Raw genomic sequence first — 17,110 nt, forward strand, 5'->3', positions numbered from 1 at the left:
CTGCACAAAATAAATGAGAGCCAATAAGAACCTTTTGTGTTATTAGTGAACAACACAATTGTGTATGGTTGAAAAAACCCCGAGACTGCGGGTAAACGACACAACACTAAAAAGTCTCTAAAGAGACTTTTTAGTGTTGTGAGACTTTAAAGACTTTTAGTGTTGTGTCGTTTACCCGCAGTCTCGGGGTTTTTTCAACCATGTGCAATGTACACCAGCTCGTTTGCGCCCTTACTTTTTGTTCACAATTGTGTAATGGCCTTAGTAAAGCAAAATTCAAAGCTAAAGACCTTTTTGAAAAATATATAAAAAAGGGCATCTGTCGTATAACTAATACCCGCAAAATAACAACAAAAAAGCGTGAAGGCAGCGGAAACATTTTCTTGTGACTTACGTGCATAGAACCGTTGGGGCAAGCTTCCTTTGGCAACTGCAATATCTGGGCTCCGCATGCGAGCTCGCACGTGCCATAAATCACACCAGTTAATTTCTGTAATGCATCGACATATAATGTCACAAATCAGGCTCGAGGTACACCTAAGCATTTCTTATGAGTTGTAAATTCGAAAGCATGTACACCATTCTTCCACTTTTATTTCCTCTGCAGCGTATTTGCGTCAACGGCGTCGACTAGAGTTCCTGGATAGGGTCCCTACGGGAGCCAAAGTTGCGCGTCTGTTTTCCACTCGGCGCCCGGCGGTATTCGCCTAGATCTGATTACGTGATGAGCCGGACCAAGTGCCGCACAAGAGAATACACTTTGCGCGTGCCCCGGCGTACGTTCCCCTGCTCTTGAACGCGCCGTGCGCCTCGACCGCACGGCGCCGCTATTCGCCGGATTCAGTCACGTGACGAGGGGGAGCAAATTGCCGTGCAGGAAAGATGGCGCTAAGGTGATGAACGCGCACCTCTGGCTCCCGTCGACTAGAGTTCCTGTATATAGCCACCTGCTGTAGCAGAGTTGCACGATCAGCCTCGGCGGGTGGCCGTAGCGCCGGCTTTCCTGCACGCCCTGGATGCTTTGCTCCTCACGTGACTAAATTTGGCGAGTAGCTGCGCCGCGCGTGCCGCCGCACATGGAAAACAGGAGAGGGGGAGAATTAGCGCGAAAGCAGGGGAACAAACGCCGGGGCGCGAGCAACGTCGGCGGAGCGACCGTAAAGGTGGCTTTCTTGCACGCCGCCGAATGCTTTGCTCCTCACGTGATGCGTCTCGGCGAATAGCGGCGTGGCGGCCCGGGGAAAACAAATGCGCAACTCTGCTCCCCGTTCGGAGGAGCATATCGAGGAACTCTACCGACGACCAGAGCCGTGTATTGGGAGAGTTTGGCCAATAGGCGGAGCAAAGGCCGTCGCCAGCGCCGAATATTCCCCCCGCGCTTAGAGCGTAAACTAATTTTTTGACACAACGTCAACTAATCAGGAGACCGCAACGTCACAATATTGCAAACGACATTCGAAGCGTGAAATAGAGGCGTTCAGTCTCGGCGTCTCTGCTTTATCTCACAAATGCCGGCAGTGAAGACAAAGGTACAGGCGCGTGAACCTAGCTCAGCAAAACGCTTTTGTTTGTACGAGAACTCGTGCATAGGAGCCACTTTCCAAAGCCACGCGCTCGTGCCCATGCCTTTCTCTGCACTGCTGATGTTGGCTTGTTAGAACAGCGTCCTGTGACTGGCGGAAAGAAAACACTGCAAAGGGTGGGGCGCGCGAGCGTCTGGAGACGCGGAGTCCCGCTCGGCTCGTGCTCTGGCTTTGGCAGTGTTTTCTTTCTGAGACCACGGTCTGAGACGCTGTTTCTAGAAGTTGGCCCTGGTTTGGAGCGCACGTTCCTTTATTCTACACTTGAATATTGGCGTGACGAAAACCTCGCACGCACAAAGTTTTCCGTCACTGAGAGTTACACCTTTTAGCTCCAGCGACGCTAAAACGGCTTGAATTCGTCGTGTCACAAATTTAGAGCTCACGACCACCGCTAGGGGCTGTTTCGCGGCCTGTGGTTGGCCCCGAGATGCTTGCCTATTCAAACCAATGTATGGCCAAACTCTCTCGATAAACGGCTCTGCCGACGACGGACACGCAGCGCCATGAGGTGGCCGGTCGTTGAAACTGACGCGCAGCGTCTTTGAAGGTCCGGCCACTCGATGGCACTGCGTGTCCGGCCTTTGGGAGTCTCGTCGACACAGGCCAGCCAATGAGACCTAAGCCTAAAATTCACCCGCTTACTCCACTCTTCTGGGATCAGGGAATTTCGGTGCCGTTGGCTAGCTTTGCACGTGGTTTCATAGCTGGGAGCAGGCTTCACTTGGAGAGAGGATTTAAGGCGCCGTTTGGCGCGGTATCAGAGCTGAAAACGTCGGCTCGCTACATGAGACTGTTAATGCTTTTGCATCAAAACAAACTAAAACAAAGGTACGTCCAATATAAAAGCGAGCAAATAAAACAAAAAAGCTGAAAAGGTGAATTTAAAGGCCTGCCCTCAAGCAGAGAAAAGAAACCCCCGACCTTCACTTTCCTTCTCTCCAACCCTCCCACAACATAAAAAGAGGAAATCACCTTTCGTTTTTTCCTCTACATTTTCCGACATTTCTTTTTTTCTTTTTGAACGCCTGCTGATTATTTTTGTGCAAGTTTGGGGTTGGTACAATAAAAGTTTAAAAGTAAATCCAAACAAAACAAAAATTTACTATTTTCTTTCCTTTCTTTTTTGCTATGCCTTTTATTTCTAAAACGCAAACATTTATTTCTCAGTCAAGAGGGAACTCGCAAACAAAGACACGATTACTCATGGCTGAGGCCACTCCGAAGGCGTGCCCGATTCACGAGAAGCCCGTTAGGTTTTCTATGCGTCCGGCGAAACAGGAGCACGGCGTCCTGCGAAGAGAGGCTGCTCCTTTGGGATAGCAGCTCGGGGGCAGACAGAGATTCCGCGAGGAGAACTAAGTCCCGCAGCCTCACGTTCAGTAATCTTCTGGCGCACCTGTGTGAGCGCTTTAAAACTATTAATAAAGCGGTTGTGTATTTGAGTAAAAACAACATTTTGCCGTCAATATCATAAATATTGTGATCATTATTTTTTTTTATTTTTTTGCACGTAGGCTGCACAAAATAGTTTGAGAGTACCGCTGAAGCCCCCCGGAGCGTTACGTCATAGAAGACATTTTCAAAATCTCCGCCCTCGCGAGTTTTCAGCGCCTGTCAAAACTATGCACCCACAATCTCGCTATTTTAAAGAAGGTCAGAAAAGGCGTCGCGACTAGTGTTAGTTAGGGGGAACATACCTGGCAAGCCTGTAATTGCACGCACTGCCTGCATAAGCGACTCGCGCTTGGCGGTCGAAAGATGCTTCTATGACGTAACGACTATACCCGTTTTCACCTCAAGAAAAAAGGAAGTTTTGCTCCATGTTCCATGTTTCATGTGTTTGTGTGTGTGAGAACTATTTCGCCGCGCGAAATAGTTCTCAAACAAAATTTGGTCGTTGGACGTAGGAGCGGTGCTTTTGGCGTTTGAAACGTGTACGTCTTGATAAGAGAACACATATCTAATCTAATATACACTTACACATATCTCAATTCTCAGCATAAAAAGGGAAATTAGTAATGCTCCGCGAGGAGCCGGACTTTTTTTACTACGGTTCTTGAGGTGAAAACGGGTATAGTCGGAGGTTTTTCATGTTTTCTCGCGTTTAGAATCCTCTTCGGGGAAAACGAACTATTCAGACTCGCGGCATAAAAATACTCTAGAATTTAACTCTAAATCTTTTTTTTTTTCGAGATTCTCTTCAGTTCCCCCTTAATGCGTTCGCATTTCTGCCCAAGCACCTGTTTTAACTTAGACTCGTTCGGACTAACCAAAGCTCGCAACGTCGCCACGGGATGGCGCCAGAGCCGCACTGGCTCTGGAAACTGCCTAGGAAACACTTTCTGCAAGCGCCGACAGATGGCGGGCGGGGTGCGGGTGCGTGCCTTGAACGCCATCGGAAGCTCCTGCTGCCGGTTTTGGAGACGTATGGACGCACAGGGGCAGTGTTTGGGTTCCTCGACCTCCCGCGCCGCGCACAGACACTAACGAAGCCACTTGGCGCAACGGCACCGCTGTAGATTTAATCTATCACTCACCATGTACATAACATTCAAACATATGTGGAGGACTTCACGCTGCACAGGCCGCTCATGTGCACATCTATCCGCCGCAGTAATAAAGACGTGTTCGCGGTGAATAAATACGCACAACGAAAGGGCTCTGTCCTTTCATGGACACGGTAAGAGAACTTATCTGCTTGCAGCAGCGAGAAGAGGGGCTTTTGAGGAATGTTTAATCTGCGGAAAAGTTCTGAGAGGCTGCAGTCACCATGTTTTGTTATATTTGACCGCTAAGCGAAATGCTCACGCATTTGTTCGAGAATCAGCGAGTGGCCGCGGCGATTTCGGCCCATTTCAGAGCGCAGCTCCTAGGCCTCATTCACACAGCCGGCGCCTCTCCCATCCCGGCACCGTCACGGGAGCACGCCAGGGTGGGGACGCGACAGCACAGTGTCCAAACCGGCCGCGCAAGCGAAGCTCTCCCTACGACGCCCGGCACCAGGAGCGGCACAGCTTTCCGGCGAAAACCGGGCCGAAAATCCTCTCCCCTGCCGGGAACGCCCATCGGACGGTGCCGGGATGGGAGCAACGCCGGCTGTGTGAACGAGCCCTTAAGCGCGAAACACATGTACGACGAAACCGTCCGATCCGACGTCCGACCGCGCAATACGACGGTCGGAGGCGAGGGTTTTCAACGCTCTCCGATGCTACGAAAACCCCCTCGGCCCCTCCAAGGTCATTCCGGCAGTCCGCACGTCAGATCGAACGGTTTCGTCGTACATGTGTTTCGCGCTTTAGGCGCCTGTTTCCGACTTTAGCGCCGTCGCCATCGCCTTGGCCATCGCCGTCGCCGTCGGCGTTGGCGTAACCGTGAGGTCACGTCACCCCCCACCCGAGGTCACGTGACGTCACGGGGGTCACGTGACCTCAAGGGGGGCGGGGTAACTCAGGGTGACGAGGTGAGAAGGAGGGAGGGCGGTGTGGTACAGCTTATTAAAATATTTAAAGACGTGTTACTTACTACAAAAAAAGTAATCGGGTTTTTTTTTTTCTACTGCCAAAGTTCAGTTTTCTTTTTGTGGTCTCTGATACGTACTTTAACTCTTTAATAAGGTACATCGCACCGATATATCAAGCCCCTTGTAAAATTTGAGACCGTCTGTTCGACTGTAGTGCGCTGTACGTCGCACTTAATTTTTGGGGTGTAATATGTGGGACCAAAGTGTGTAAGGTGATACCTTTCTTGTTAGAGTGCTAGATGCCTTCAAGTCCACCCACACATTTCAGAGCGCAGCTCTTAGGCGCCCGTTTCCGGCTTGACCGGCGTCGGCGTCGCCGTCGCCGTCGCCGTAACCAAGGTCACCCCAAGGTCACGTGACCAGCCGAGGTCACGCGACCCCTCCCAAGGTCATGTGACCACCGAGGTCAGGTGGACCCCTCCCCGAGGTCACGTGACGCCCCTCCCCCGAAGTCAGGTGACTCCCCCCCCCCCCCCCCGAGGTCACGTGACCCCCTCCCCCCGAGGTCAGGTGAGCCCCCGGAGCATATAAAAGAATGAGGGGAGAAGGGGGAGAGGGAGGACGAGGAGGGGTCTACCCTCCCCTCAGTACCCTTCCCTCCTCCTCTTCAAGAGCTGCGCTCCAACTCGGCGTTACAGGGAGTTGTAAACGGCGATCACATTTTTCAATCAGAAAATAAGAGCTCGACGTTCTGACATCATCGCTACCCCATGCTTGAAGCAGACGAACTTGCGATTTGCATTGATGGAATGCTCCCACTTGCTAAATTTTATGCACGAGTCCTGTCATGGAGGTCATTTATCACGTCATTTCCGGGCGACAAATATGCATGCCTCTCGGCTATCTTTCCTTGCAAATATATTTTCGACAGCTAAAGGCTTTGTCGATTCACGTGCCTGTGCGGGCGGCGGCCTTTAACCTCATCGTAAAATAAAACAAACATTCGAGTAGCATTCGCTTTGTCACTTAAGTAATAGTTTACAGTTTTCACTTAGACCGACGTCTTTCTCCGAGCTTAAAAGAGAGTGCAAAGTTTGGATATCGATGCCACAAAAACTTGGTCACGGGAGTGACATCACACAGACAACACCGGCCTCTTAATGCATTGCGCAGTAGGTATGCGCTGTAGACCATTTCAGCTCACATTCTCACTCCGTCACATCCGCACCCTCTTCGAAGGAACTCACGACCTTGACATTGTCCTCGACGTAACCCTAGAGGTCGTTCTCGAGGTCGGCCGAGATGTCGTCTCCGACGTCGTCCTCTAGGACGTCGTCGTTGAGGTCGTCCTTAAGATTGCCCTAGAGGTTGCTCTAGACGTCGCCCTTGAGATCGCCCTAGAGGTCGTCTTTGATGCCGTCTTCTAAAACGTCGTCCTTGAGGTTGCCCTAGACGAATGCTATCGGAATTCTTAGACAACCAACAATAGTTGTTTCTGCAGCTATTTCTTATCTGCTGTTTTTCTCGTTTGCTTGTTTCATCGCGACGCGCTCCTTCCTGTCTGATTGAAACGGCGATAGATGCCGCTCCGGCAGCCGTGAATCCACAACCTTCGCTCATCGCTCTGCACAGCGGGCAGTTCACGCGAATCTCAAGCGCGACCTACCCCCCCCCCCCCCCCCCCCCGTCTCATTTCTTGTACCACCCACTGTTGCGGAAGGCCCCAGAAGTCGACCTTGCCCCTCCTAACCGACCGGGACGGGGGAATGCCCTGGAGCACCGTCGCCAGGTGGCTACGGTTTGCTGCACCCGGATACAGAGCGAGAGGCGCCTTCGAGTAGCCAACGCACCTTAGTTTGCGGGGACGACGTGACCTTCTCCGAGGGATCATCGGGTTGACCCACGCCAGTGTCATCTAGCCGACTTTGCCGTCCGACCCCTCTCCTTGCATCTTCTGTCTGACCTCGACGCATGGCGACCCTACAGCCTTGGGACGACCTCGACAAAGAAGGGGGCTTTACTCAATTTCCCCAGCTTGATCGCCCATTGGATTATCCCCTACCACACGAAAGCCAGGACGCCTGCAATTATGGATGTCTTCCGCCTTCCTTGAATTCGATGGCACCATTGACCGGCGACACCGCGGCCAAGGATGTCTGGCCCTTCCGTGTGTGTGCCGCGTGTGGCGGTGGGAGGGAGAGGGAGATGGCGTGCCTGGACGTTACGAACAATGAACGATAGGGATTCCTTAGTAGAGATGTGGGGAAAAGTGACGTTATAAAAGTAGCAGCCAGCGGCTGCTACTGTGTGTTCTGGACAGTGTTCTCAAGTGTTCTTGAGTTGATATAACCTGTTCATATGCATATATAAAGAGTTATATTATATACGAGACACCCCTCCTGCTCCCTGGTCCTTCCCGAGTCCGGCTGCCACATGATTTTCCGCCCTGGCTCGGCTCCCTGCCGTACCCAAAGTTCCCGGGCAACCATGCGGTCCCAACACCACATGTAATTCTACGGAAATTTATGCAACAGTATACACCTATGCACCTACCTTTTTTATCTGGTACAGTGCTTTTTAAATGTATTCGGGAATATGCATTCACCATGAAACACAAAAAAGAGCGGCGAAAGGCGAGAATCTAGCCGCCAGCATTATCTGATACTGTGTCTACGCAGGCTGTACCTTTCGAAACCAAGTCCACTCGATTAGGGTCAAGTTCAACAGAGACGCCATTGAGACATTAGCCTCGAATGGGCTCGAAAAAGGGTCTCTTTTTTGTGGCGGGGGGTTTCTTGGAGAGGTGTATGCACCGGCGCGGCGGCCCTAACGCAGTGCCCACACCACACGCGGACTTGTTTGTCAGCAATGTGCTGGTGAGACCTCATTACAAACAACTTTGCATTTGCCCGCACCAGGGGTGGGCACTGAGAGTGTGCAAAAAAACCAGATCCGCGACAGTGTCTGCGGATGTGCCGCGACGACAGCAGCGCCCCCACAGCTGCGTGACGTCATAGCCGGGCTATTAGTGCGTAAGTTGATCAATGACGGTGGTGGTCGTCAATCGTACCTAGAGTACTGTGAGATTGCACGAGGTGTTAAATAACCTTGGAATGTGCAATAATATGCTAGTGAAGGAACAAGCGTCACCGTAGCGGAAAGAAACGAATGAGCATCAGAAAGCTCAGGTAATCGTTTGTGCTAAGAATTGTAAAATATTTTTACGCTGGGAAAAGTTTCCGAAATGAAACCCTTCAAAACTTTTAAGTCGAGGATCTTTCCCCTCTTGAATACCTACTGCTTTCGAGCAAGTCAAATTACTTGCTCCCCCTGACACCAGTAGAAATGACGATACAGAAAGATCGCCGTGTATTGGCCCCTTATGTGCCCCTGTGTTTACGTGATGTGTCACTAACTTGGTAACATTGTGAGTGTTTCCTAATAAATTACGGGGTTTCATGCTAAAGGCATGATTTTAGTACAAACGGTTATTCCAATAATAAGTCTTCGCGTTAAAAAATAGAAAGACCCTTTAAATTATCTAAAGAAATATTTTTTTTATTGTCCTCAAGACTTACATCATATCCAAAGAGTTGGCAATATATATCTCCACTGTGCGAAAGAGCACGATCGCAGTTATCAGCAGCAGACAAACCCTCCTCTGAAAAAAAAAATGTGATGAAAGTACCCTTTAGGGGGGCAAGGGGATTGCTGTGAAATTTAGATTTGCGTATATAAGCAAACGCTAGCACTGATAATAATCCCTGGAGAAGAGGAAGAAAGCGGGACAAAGGAAAATACATTAAATCTCAAAACAGAGCAAATCTCAAAACAGTGTGGAGAATTGTGTTTGTCCTTTTTCCCCTTGCTCCACTTCTCCAGTGATTGCAATCGTTATTTTTGTCCAGCTCGATTGCACCTTTGCAATAATTGCATTATCATAGCATGCACTGTGCGTTGCGTTAGCATTGCGTAAAGTGCTGGTACCTTTCAAGTATTGTAGTAGACCTTTCTTATTGACATACACACAAGGAAACTCGCCCCAAACTTAAACATTTCTTCGCGACCTGGTAAAAAACGACTTCTTTTGCCGGGCTTGACTAATGAGGCAGGACTTCGCGAACCCATCGAATGCCTTCGCGGATCCCAAAAAGTCTGCGGACCCCCATTTGAGAACCACTGTTCTAAAGCATGGGTTGCAATATCAAACGACGTTCAGAGAGCAGCGGTGGCATTCATTCACCGGTGTTTCTTTAAGAAGTAAACCTGGCAAAAAATGTTTCGAAAGAAAGCAGAAAAAAAAAGTTATATTTGTTAAATACATATATATATATATATATATCTTTATACACCCTTCCCTGTAAACTGTCCCCTCGAGGCCGTCGCGCCATCCTTCTCGTAATAAAGTGTAACAACAACAACAATATCTTTATACGACTTACGTCCTTGAGATGCCGGTAGACCAAGAACCACGGCGAAAAGTACGAACAGCATGTTGCTTATATTGCGACACATAATCCAAGTTTAACGGGAACGTCCTCCTAAAAGAGAAAGATTAACAAATATAGCCTTGAAACTCGAGAGCGCAATTTTTTGTTCGGAATGTAGAGTCAACATGCTCAAGGGAGAGCTCCTGCGAAATATAAAAGGTCACCTATTCTTATAAAACATTCAGGGTTCACTAAATATTTACCCTTGAATAATTTTAGAAAGTATCTCATTAAGATATTTACTATCTTTTGAGAAAACAAATTTGGAAGTTTACGCATCCGAATCAAAATCTTCCGCTCTACTGTCAACACCGAGCAGTGGCGACATTGATTTTGACGTCAAATGTTGTGTCCAAAAGCTTACGCTTCCTCCTCGTTGTGTGCTGTACCAATCAGAAGTAAGCGACAAGACAGTGACGCCTCGCAAAAGCATTTCGTGTTGAATGCGACCACACTGGCACAGACATTTCTCCGTAGCAGTTAACCATAGTTTCTAGGGTTGACTTAGCTTAGATAAGCGCTACGTTCAGCGCCGCACTCATGGCTAACTCTTTTTACACGAGACCGCGAATTCGGGAACACAAATCCTCTCCATAAGCCGACAAAAACCGTCGTGATCATCTCAATTCCAACACGTCTACGCAATCCGCCGGCAAGCGAGGAGCAAATTGATATTAAGAAAAGTGAAAAGGACTTCTCACGTAAATTTTATCAATTACTGGCTCTGATGAACGTCGTCTCGTAGTGATTTCCAGACCGCCGCTAACACGAACGCTTTGCAGAGGCATTTTCCAGAGTATATAGAAGAAAAAAAAATGCGGTGGCTTAGCTCGCCTATGCCAGGATATACATAGCGTGAGCTTATGCTCACAAAATGAGAGGCGCTATCAAGCGGCACCCGTGCAGCGTTGGACTGCGCTACTGTGCAACGAAGGCGCACAGCTGGACACCCGGCGGCGTCAGTGCGTCTGCCGCGGCTATGACGTCACTCCTCTGGAATGCGCAGACCGGAGGAGTGCATTCCAGCGCGCCAGCTGTGCGCGGTGTGACGTCACTGCTCCTCGCGCATGGGCAGCATGGAGCACGGGTCATTATGCGAGCCACGCGAAACTGCTCAACATCGACCCAGTGTAGCTCACGCTACAAATTATACAGCATTTCCACTCAGGTGAAGAAGAAAGAGCATGGGAGACGAAACGTTTGATTAAATTGGTAATCTTGTTGAGTAAAGTCGGAGCAGTTTTTTGATCATGAGCGAAGGTGGCAACCAGAGTTTTGTATCGACATTTCTTTGGAGGGGACACGACCCTGGGGAAACTAGCCCTTAACAGCTCCGCTGTGAAAACCTGGCGTCGTGTTGCCGCCGTTCACGCTTACAACTGCGGGACACACGATGGAACCCGAGTTGCCTGCAACTCCTGCGGGTCGCATGAAGTGAAAACACACACATAGAATGCCGGACGCGGGTGGGTGTTCAAATTTCAGGGTGTCACACTTTTACTCCTGACAGGGACCCCGGAACCGAGGGGGGGGGGGGGGGGGGGGGGGGCAACGCGGACTTGAGCACCCGGTGACATTTTTCAGTGGGTGCTGGGCAATATCCTGAGCCCCCGTGCATTTGGCTCAAGGCCTCCCTCTCCCCAAGGGCCGAATTAAGATACGGGATAAGGGGGCTGCAGCCCAGGGCCCCAGGGGGCCCCGTGCTGGTCCCCGGAAATATGAAAAAGAATGCTAGTCGGCTTTAGTTCAGAACAGCTGAGACCTAAAGGAGAAACAAAACTCGAAGGAGCCTCTGGGCCCTGGCTTTTTGAAGTCGTGCTATTCCATCCACCCCCCCCCCCCCCCCCCCCTTTTCATTTTCTTCAACGGGGAAACAGAGATGCCACAAAATTACCCTCTCTACAAGAGCTCTTGTTTTTGAGCTCATTGTAATATAACTGTGCAACAGCAACAAAATGTAAGCGTTGCCTCCCACCCTCCTTCTCGGAGGGAGCGAAGCTGTCGACGCTGGCGGTCCTTTTGAGGTCTGTTCTAATTGAAACCAGACGGAAGGACGGCCACGGAGTTCTCACTTGTACTGGGGCACCCTCAACGCGTTGTATGGACAATGGTGTGTTGGAAGGTATGCAAGGATTGCCGAAGGCTGCACATGCAATATGCATGCTCACATTATTTTTTGTATACTTCTGGTTTTTTAGTGTAGTTCCATATGGAAAGTTTCCTCCGAAACGACAAGTTTAAGAAAAGCAAAAGGAAATATCGTTGTACCTCCCGAAGCATTTCTTTCTAACCACTAACGCGCGTTTTAAAAAGCCGGCTCTTAAGATGTCCCCCCAAATTTTTCGAGACGCAGTGACTGTGGCGATAGCCGCGGGGAAAAGAAGAAGATCGGGTGCAATTAAAAAGACAGATCAGTTCGATTTTGGAATTGGTCAGATGTAGTCGCTTTTCGTCTGTCTTTCTCTACAACTCCAAGCAACTGCTCTGGAGCCCGTGTGTGCTTTGCCAGTGCGGGACATTTTTTTCTGCCATCGAGTGATATGATCGCTGCAATTTTTTTACGAACCTCTGAGGAATGACTTTGCGTGTTAAAGTGCAGCTGGTAGCTCTCTAGTATGCCTAACACCTCCCCCCCCCCTTTTTGTTTTCTGCCTTTTTTCTTTAAGACGGCTCTTGGAAGTTTAGTGGTTTTGTTTGCGGCTCTTAGCCCGGATAAGCCTGGCCACCCCTCGCTTAGAATAGTAAGTCTAAATGGCTGCGAAGCTCTAAGTTACTGAACTTGGAAGAAACAAGACCATTTCCAAAACTAATTGAAATAGTTTATCCTTTACGCAGACAGCAGGTAGGAGAGGAGTTTGAAAATACCGCCTTGAATTTCATGAGAGATGCCTGTGAATGTGCCCAGTCTTAATAATTTCTTGTATTATTTGTATGCAGAAGTCTGTTAGTTTAGGCACGAGAGTTCCGTTTTTAGAAGAGGATGGACGAGGCGGTTTGGCTCTCGACACTTTAACCACCAATATTACTTTGTTGTATGTTTCGCTTTATTGTTCGAGTCAGTAATTAAAGGGGTCATGAAGCGATATCGGGTTCGGATGTTGATGACTTTGAAGAGGCGTACTGGTCCTAGTCTGAATATATGGACACACGGTATAGGTATAGTGACAATAAACCTTCTATAAGCTGTAACATATTGGTAATGGCTGTTTTTCTTTCAATTTAAATTTTTTTTTTACTACCCCATCCATTGCATCACCCCCTTTATTTAGTCCGCTAGCCCCCTCCCCTTGTAAAATACACTTCCGGGGTCGCTGACTTCTAAACGAGATCGAGAAACAGGACCGCGGGAAGGTGCAGACGCGGCGAAGATGCTGCGGGCAGAGGTCCGAGCGGCTACAGCCTCACTAAACGCAGACGCTGACGTTGCTGTCGCTGCCAACCACTGGCTTCCCGTGTGGCTTCCCGTGTGGCTTGCCGTGTGGCTTCCCACGCCCCGTCTAGATGTCGCACGCTCTCAATATTTAGCACCTGTTAGCTTTGCGTGCTGTGTTTAGTATACGATGGACAGAAAGGGGAAATGGGGGCGATATTGACACTCTGCTAGGGGTGCAACACCGCAAAGAAATGCAGCAGAGTGACACATCAGCGGTTGACGACCGACGAGTGTCTGCGATGGGAGTGGGCGTGACCAGTGCGACGCGAACGCCGGCTTTCAGCGTTCGTGTAAGCAGTTCGCACCGGGTTAGCGAACAAAACTCGAGGACGCACCTGGGTTCATATGTCGTTGAATCGCAAATGCAAACTTAAAAAAAAAACATGCAAATAAAACAAGAAAATTAAACAGCCTGATAGGGTAAAGTACGTCTTAAAATAAATTCACAACGAAAAAATTTTCAAAGCCATATTTACCGTGTGAAACGAATTTGCAGTTAGCGTCCGTGGAAGCCGCCACTAGTCTCGTGGTATACCTGTGCGCAGCCGCAAGTTACGCTGGCGCCGTTCAGCCTGCGGCTGAAGTTCCCAGAACCAGAACCCCCACGCCGCCGCCGCAAGCTTTCCACGCTGCGCGTGGCGCGCTGCCGGATGAACTAACGTCCCTGGATATTTTTTCGTTTTTACAGGTAGCGACAACTTTCCTCCTTTCCATCTACGATTCCTCTTTCCCCAAAAAATGTTCTCCTCTCCCTCTCTAGCGCCGCCATTCGCTTCCTAACGTCAGACGCGAGGGCGGTTCCGCTGTGTTGTTATGTGGTTAGCAGTAGCGTAGTCTTCCTTGTTTTGGTAATTTTCAGCGCGTGAAATTGATTTGGATATCATCGGGTTACTTACGTGAACCGAAGGTAAGCTGTTATTTCCGGAAAAGCACATATATATATCAATATTTTGCCGCAATTCCTATCATACCGCAGCGAGAGCTTTCGCGAGCAATGCTCTTGGCGATGCTAGATATGTGCGCGCCTGCGTTACAATAAACTATTTATATTTGTAATGAAGACAAATGCCTTGTAAAAATTTCATTCCGTCGTCGATAGAGCCGCATGCTTAAGCTATTGTTTGCAACTATTCTCTCTCGTGGCGAGCGTTGGTAATGCTACGCAAACGTCTGCACGGTGTAGACGCAAACGCGTCTGGAACTCATTTTTCTTGGGGTGTATCTACATGACTTCAACACGCATTTTGTTATAAGTACTAGTAGCAGTGTTTGGATGGAAAACAAACGTCGTGCGAAGTAGTGACCTTGACGAGTTTGGACGATGCGAGATCCGTGCGGATGAATTTACAGCACCTAACTCACCAGTGAAAAAACATCGAGGGGCTTTAGGATGAACGCGTTTCCGCGCCGCCGCCGGAATTGAACACTTCGACGCGCCGGCGCTGTCAAATTCCGACAGGCGCTTGGGCCTAACATGTGGTGCTTGCGCTACTTCGGGAACGTCCCATGGGCTTTAACAATTTCTTCTAAATCTTGTTATTTTTTGTGTTTTTTTTTTTTTTGTATCTAATACGAAAATTCTTAAGTAACTTTTGAAGCCTGCAGGCACCTCCCGAAAGAGAGCAAGCACCACGTGGCTATAGTGGCCAGTCACGTGACTCTAGTAGCCACTTTTCAGCGGGCTCCCGTGGGCGCACACTGCAAATTAGTTTCGCGCGGTAAATATTGCCCTAAATTATTTTGTTTTCGTGATAAATTTGCTTTATGACATCATTTTTTATGCAGCTGTTTAATTTGTTTTCCTTGGCATATGTCTTTTACCGGGTAGGGTGCAACGTATGGAGGCGATGACGGCCGAGGAAATGCGAACGGCGAATCGTTTAAAATGGCGGCTTGTACTTGAAACATTTGCTGGTCAGTGCTTGACACGGAAAAGCATAACGAAGCTTATTCCATTGTTTTCCATGGACGATCGCGACGGCTTCTCACGCTGGGCGATGCAGGCTTAAGCTTCCCTTATGTGCTGATGTTTATACAACATCTGACGTCAAGGCAAGATGGCGGACTAGTAAAGTTAATACTGATATTGTGGTACGTATAGCCCTGTTAATAACACGAAACAAGGCCCACAAAGGCCGAAATATATGTGTCATGTTTTACGAAGGATATTTTTGAGAATGTCTATCGGAATATTGCATTGATAATTTTTTAATCCAGACAGAATTAAGATGGGACTAGCAAAATAAACAGCAAACAAAATCCTACTTAAAACAAGGATTTTTCAATGCTTTGATATACCACTCTCGTAAATGTTTTTTTTTTTCAAACGGAACACTGTAACATAGGTTCAAAAGGACAAAACCAGACATGTACACGTTACCTCCAAAAGTAAATAAATACCGCGGCTCCTTATTCGGTCAGAAACTAACTAAACACTTTACTTGTTATGGAATCTTAAAAGCAACACGTTACTTTACCTCAAAAGTAGCGAATTACTTTTCTCGCTACTTTGACAACGAAATACACAACTGCTTCGGTTTCATAGTTGATTGTTTTTTATTCAGTAGTCGTTGCACTTAAATATTTGCCTCTTATATTTTTCACCAGTTAAGCTTCCCCGCTTCGTTGACGATAGATTTCCGACGACGCTGAAGAGTACAGCAGCCAGCCTTAGTTTCTAAGGTTAGCTTAGCTTAGCACAGCGCTACGTTCAGGGCTAACTTTTTTTACAGGAGACCTTGAACATGACAGCACAGGTGCCCTCCATGCGCCGGCAAAAACCGTCACGATCATCTGAATTCAAGCACGTCTACTTAATCCGCCGGCAAGCGAAGAACAATTTGAAAATAGGAGGAGTGAAAAACACGTCTCACGTAAATTTCATCAATTACTGGCTCTAACGAACGTCGTATCGTAGTGATTTCCAGACCGTCGAGAACACGAACGCTTCGCACAGGCATATTCCAGAGCAAATAGTGTTGTCACCGTTGCCACTTACAACTGCGGGACATACCAGGGAAACCAAGCTCCGTTAGGGTAACTTCGCTAGTTTTTCTTTGCCGTAACTCTAACTGTAACGAATTACTTTTTGAAAGTAACTTACCCAAGACTGATTTGGAGACAAAATTCGTATTATATATATATATTGTTGGAAGCGAATATTACCCAAAACGGCAGGAACAGCATGAAAACGTAGCTGAAAATATCGCCTTACAACAGACCGGTATTTAAACGAACGATATTATAAATTCCATTTCGCGAGCGCACATTAAACGTCTGTGGCCACTAACATCGCTGCATTGCGACAAAAACTAACACAAAAGTGTAGCAATTTCGAAGAGAGCTTACGCAAGGCTTTCTTGCTTCAAGGAACTTGATGGGGCGATTGCTCGTCTAAGGTGTGGAATGTTTGCTGCTTTATTTATATCCCAGGTTGTAGGCGTGTTCCTTGCAACGGGCGGTTCCGTGAGAATTTTCTCGCTAATGGTAGCTTTGGAAGCAGGCGGGAGGAGTCGAGGACTGCACCTGTACGCCCTGCCCTTCCACTCAAATCGGGAGGTATTGTCCCGCCCTTAAAATAAATACAGCAAACAATCTGCGTCTAGAAATATCTTGTTATATTTCTTCTTTCCTTTATCGACGTTTTGCACTTGCGTAATTCTATTTTTTATACCTTGTTTAGTTCTTCGAGTATTTCTTGGAACAAGAGCACGATACGCCTCTAAGAGTTGATATTCTACGATGTGTGCACTTTTTACAGGAGCAGACTATACAGGGATTTGTCCTAGAGAAGTGGTTTGTTACCGCCAATGAGACGCAAGCTTCTCTTCGAGAGAAAGCAGTATCACGCAGCGCAATGTAGTCCTTTTCACCTCGAGTCCCACCACAGACTACGCTAGGACCCTATAGGTAGCCAATCAAGCAGCTCCGAAAGTGCACCGTCACGGCGATATTCGTTCTTAAGCGTTTCCTTGGAGGCGTCGTAGGCGCATCTTCACGACTACAAATTTGAGCCGCCTTGTCTATGTACCCAAGAAAGACTTAGTATATATCCAAGTTCTTAAAGGGGAGTTCCGGTGAAATATTGATGGTCATTGGTTTTTATCAAATTTTCACCGCTTACCAAATATACACCCGTGAGCTC

The 17,110-nt window shown here is 48.3% G+C and overlaps 1 protein-coding gene across 1 annotated transcript in view; it reads right to left on the reverse strand.

Moving 5' to 3' along the window:
- Nucleotides 1-314: 314 nt before the first annotated feature.
- LOC120841654 overlaps nucleotides 315-17,110 on the reverse strand; it is a gene marked incomplete at its 3' end in the record, with an annotated part of 96,450 nt that continues 79,654 nt past the window's right edge. The window contains exon 4 of the mRNA XM_042288489.1: nucleotides 315-490. Within this exon, the coding sequence (XP_042144423.1) occupies nucleotides 315-490 (176 nt within the window). The remainder of the gene's footprint in view (nucleotides 491-17,110) is intronic.

Source organism: Ixodes scapularis, unplaced genomic scaffold (genome assembly GCF_016920785.2).
Source record: "Ixodes scapularis isolate PalLabHiFi unplaced genomic scaffold, ASM1692078v2 PGA_scaffold10__122_contigs__length_95168666, whole genome shotgun sequence".
Classification (NCBI taxonomy): domain Eukaryota; kingdom Metazoa; phylum Arthropoda; class Arachnida; order Ixodida; family Ixodidae; genus Ixodes; species Ixodes scapularis.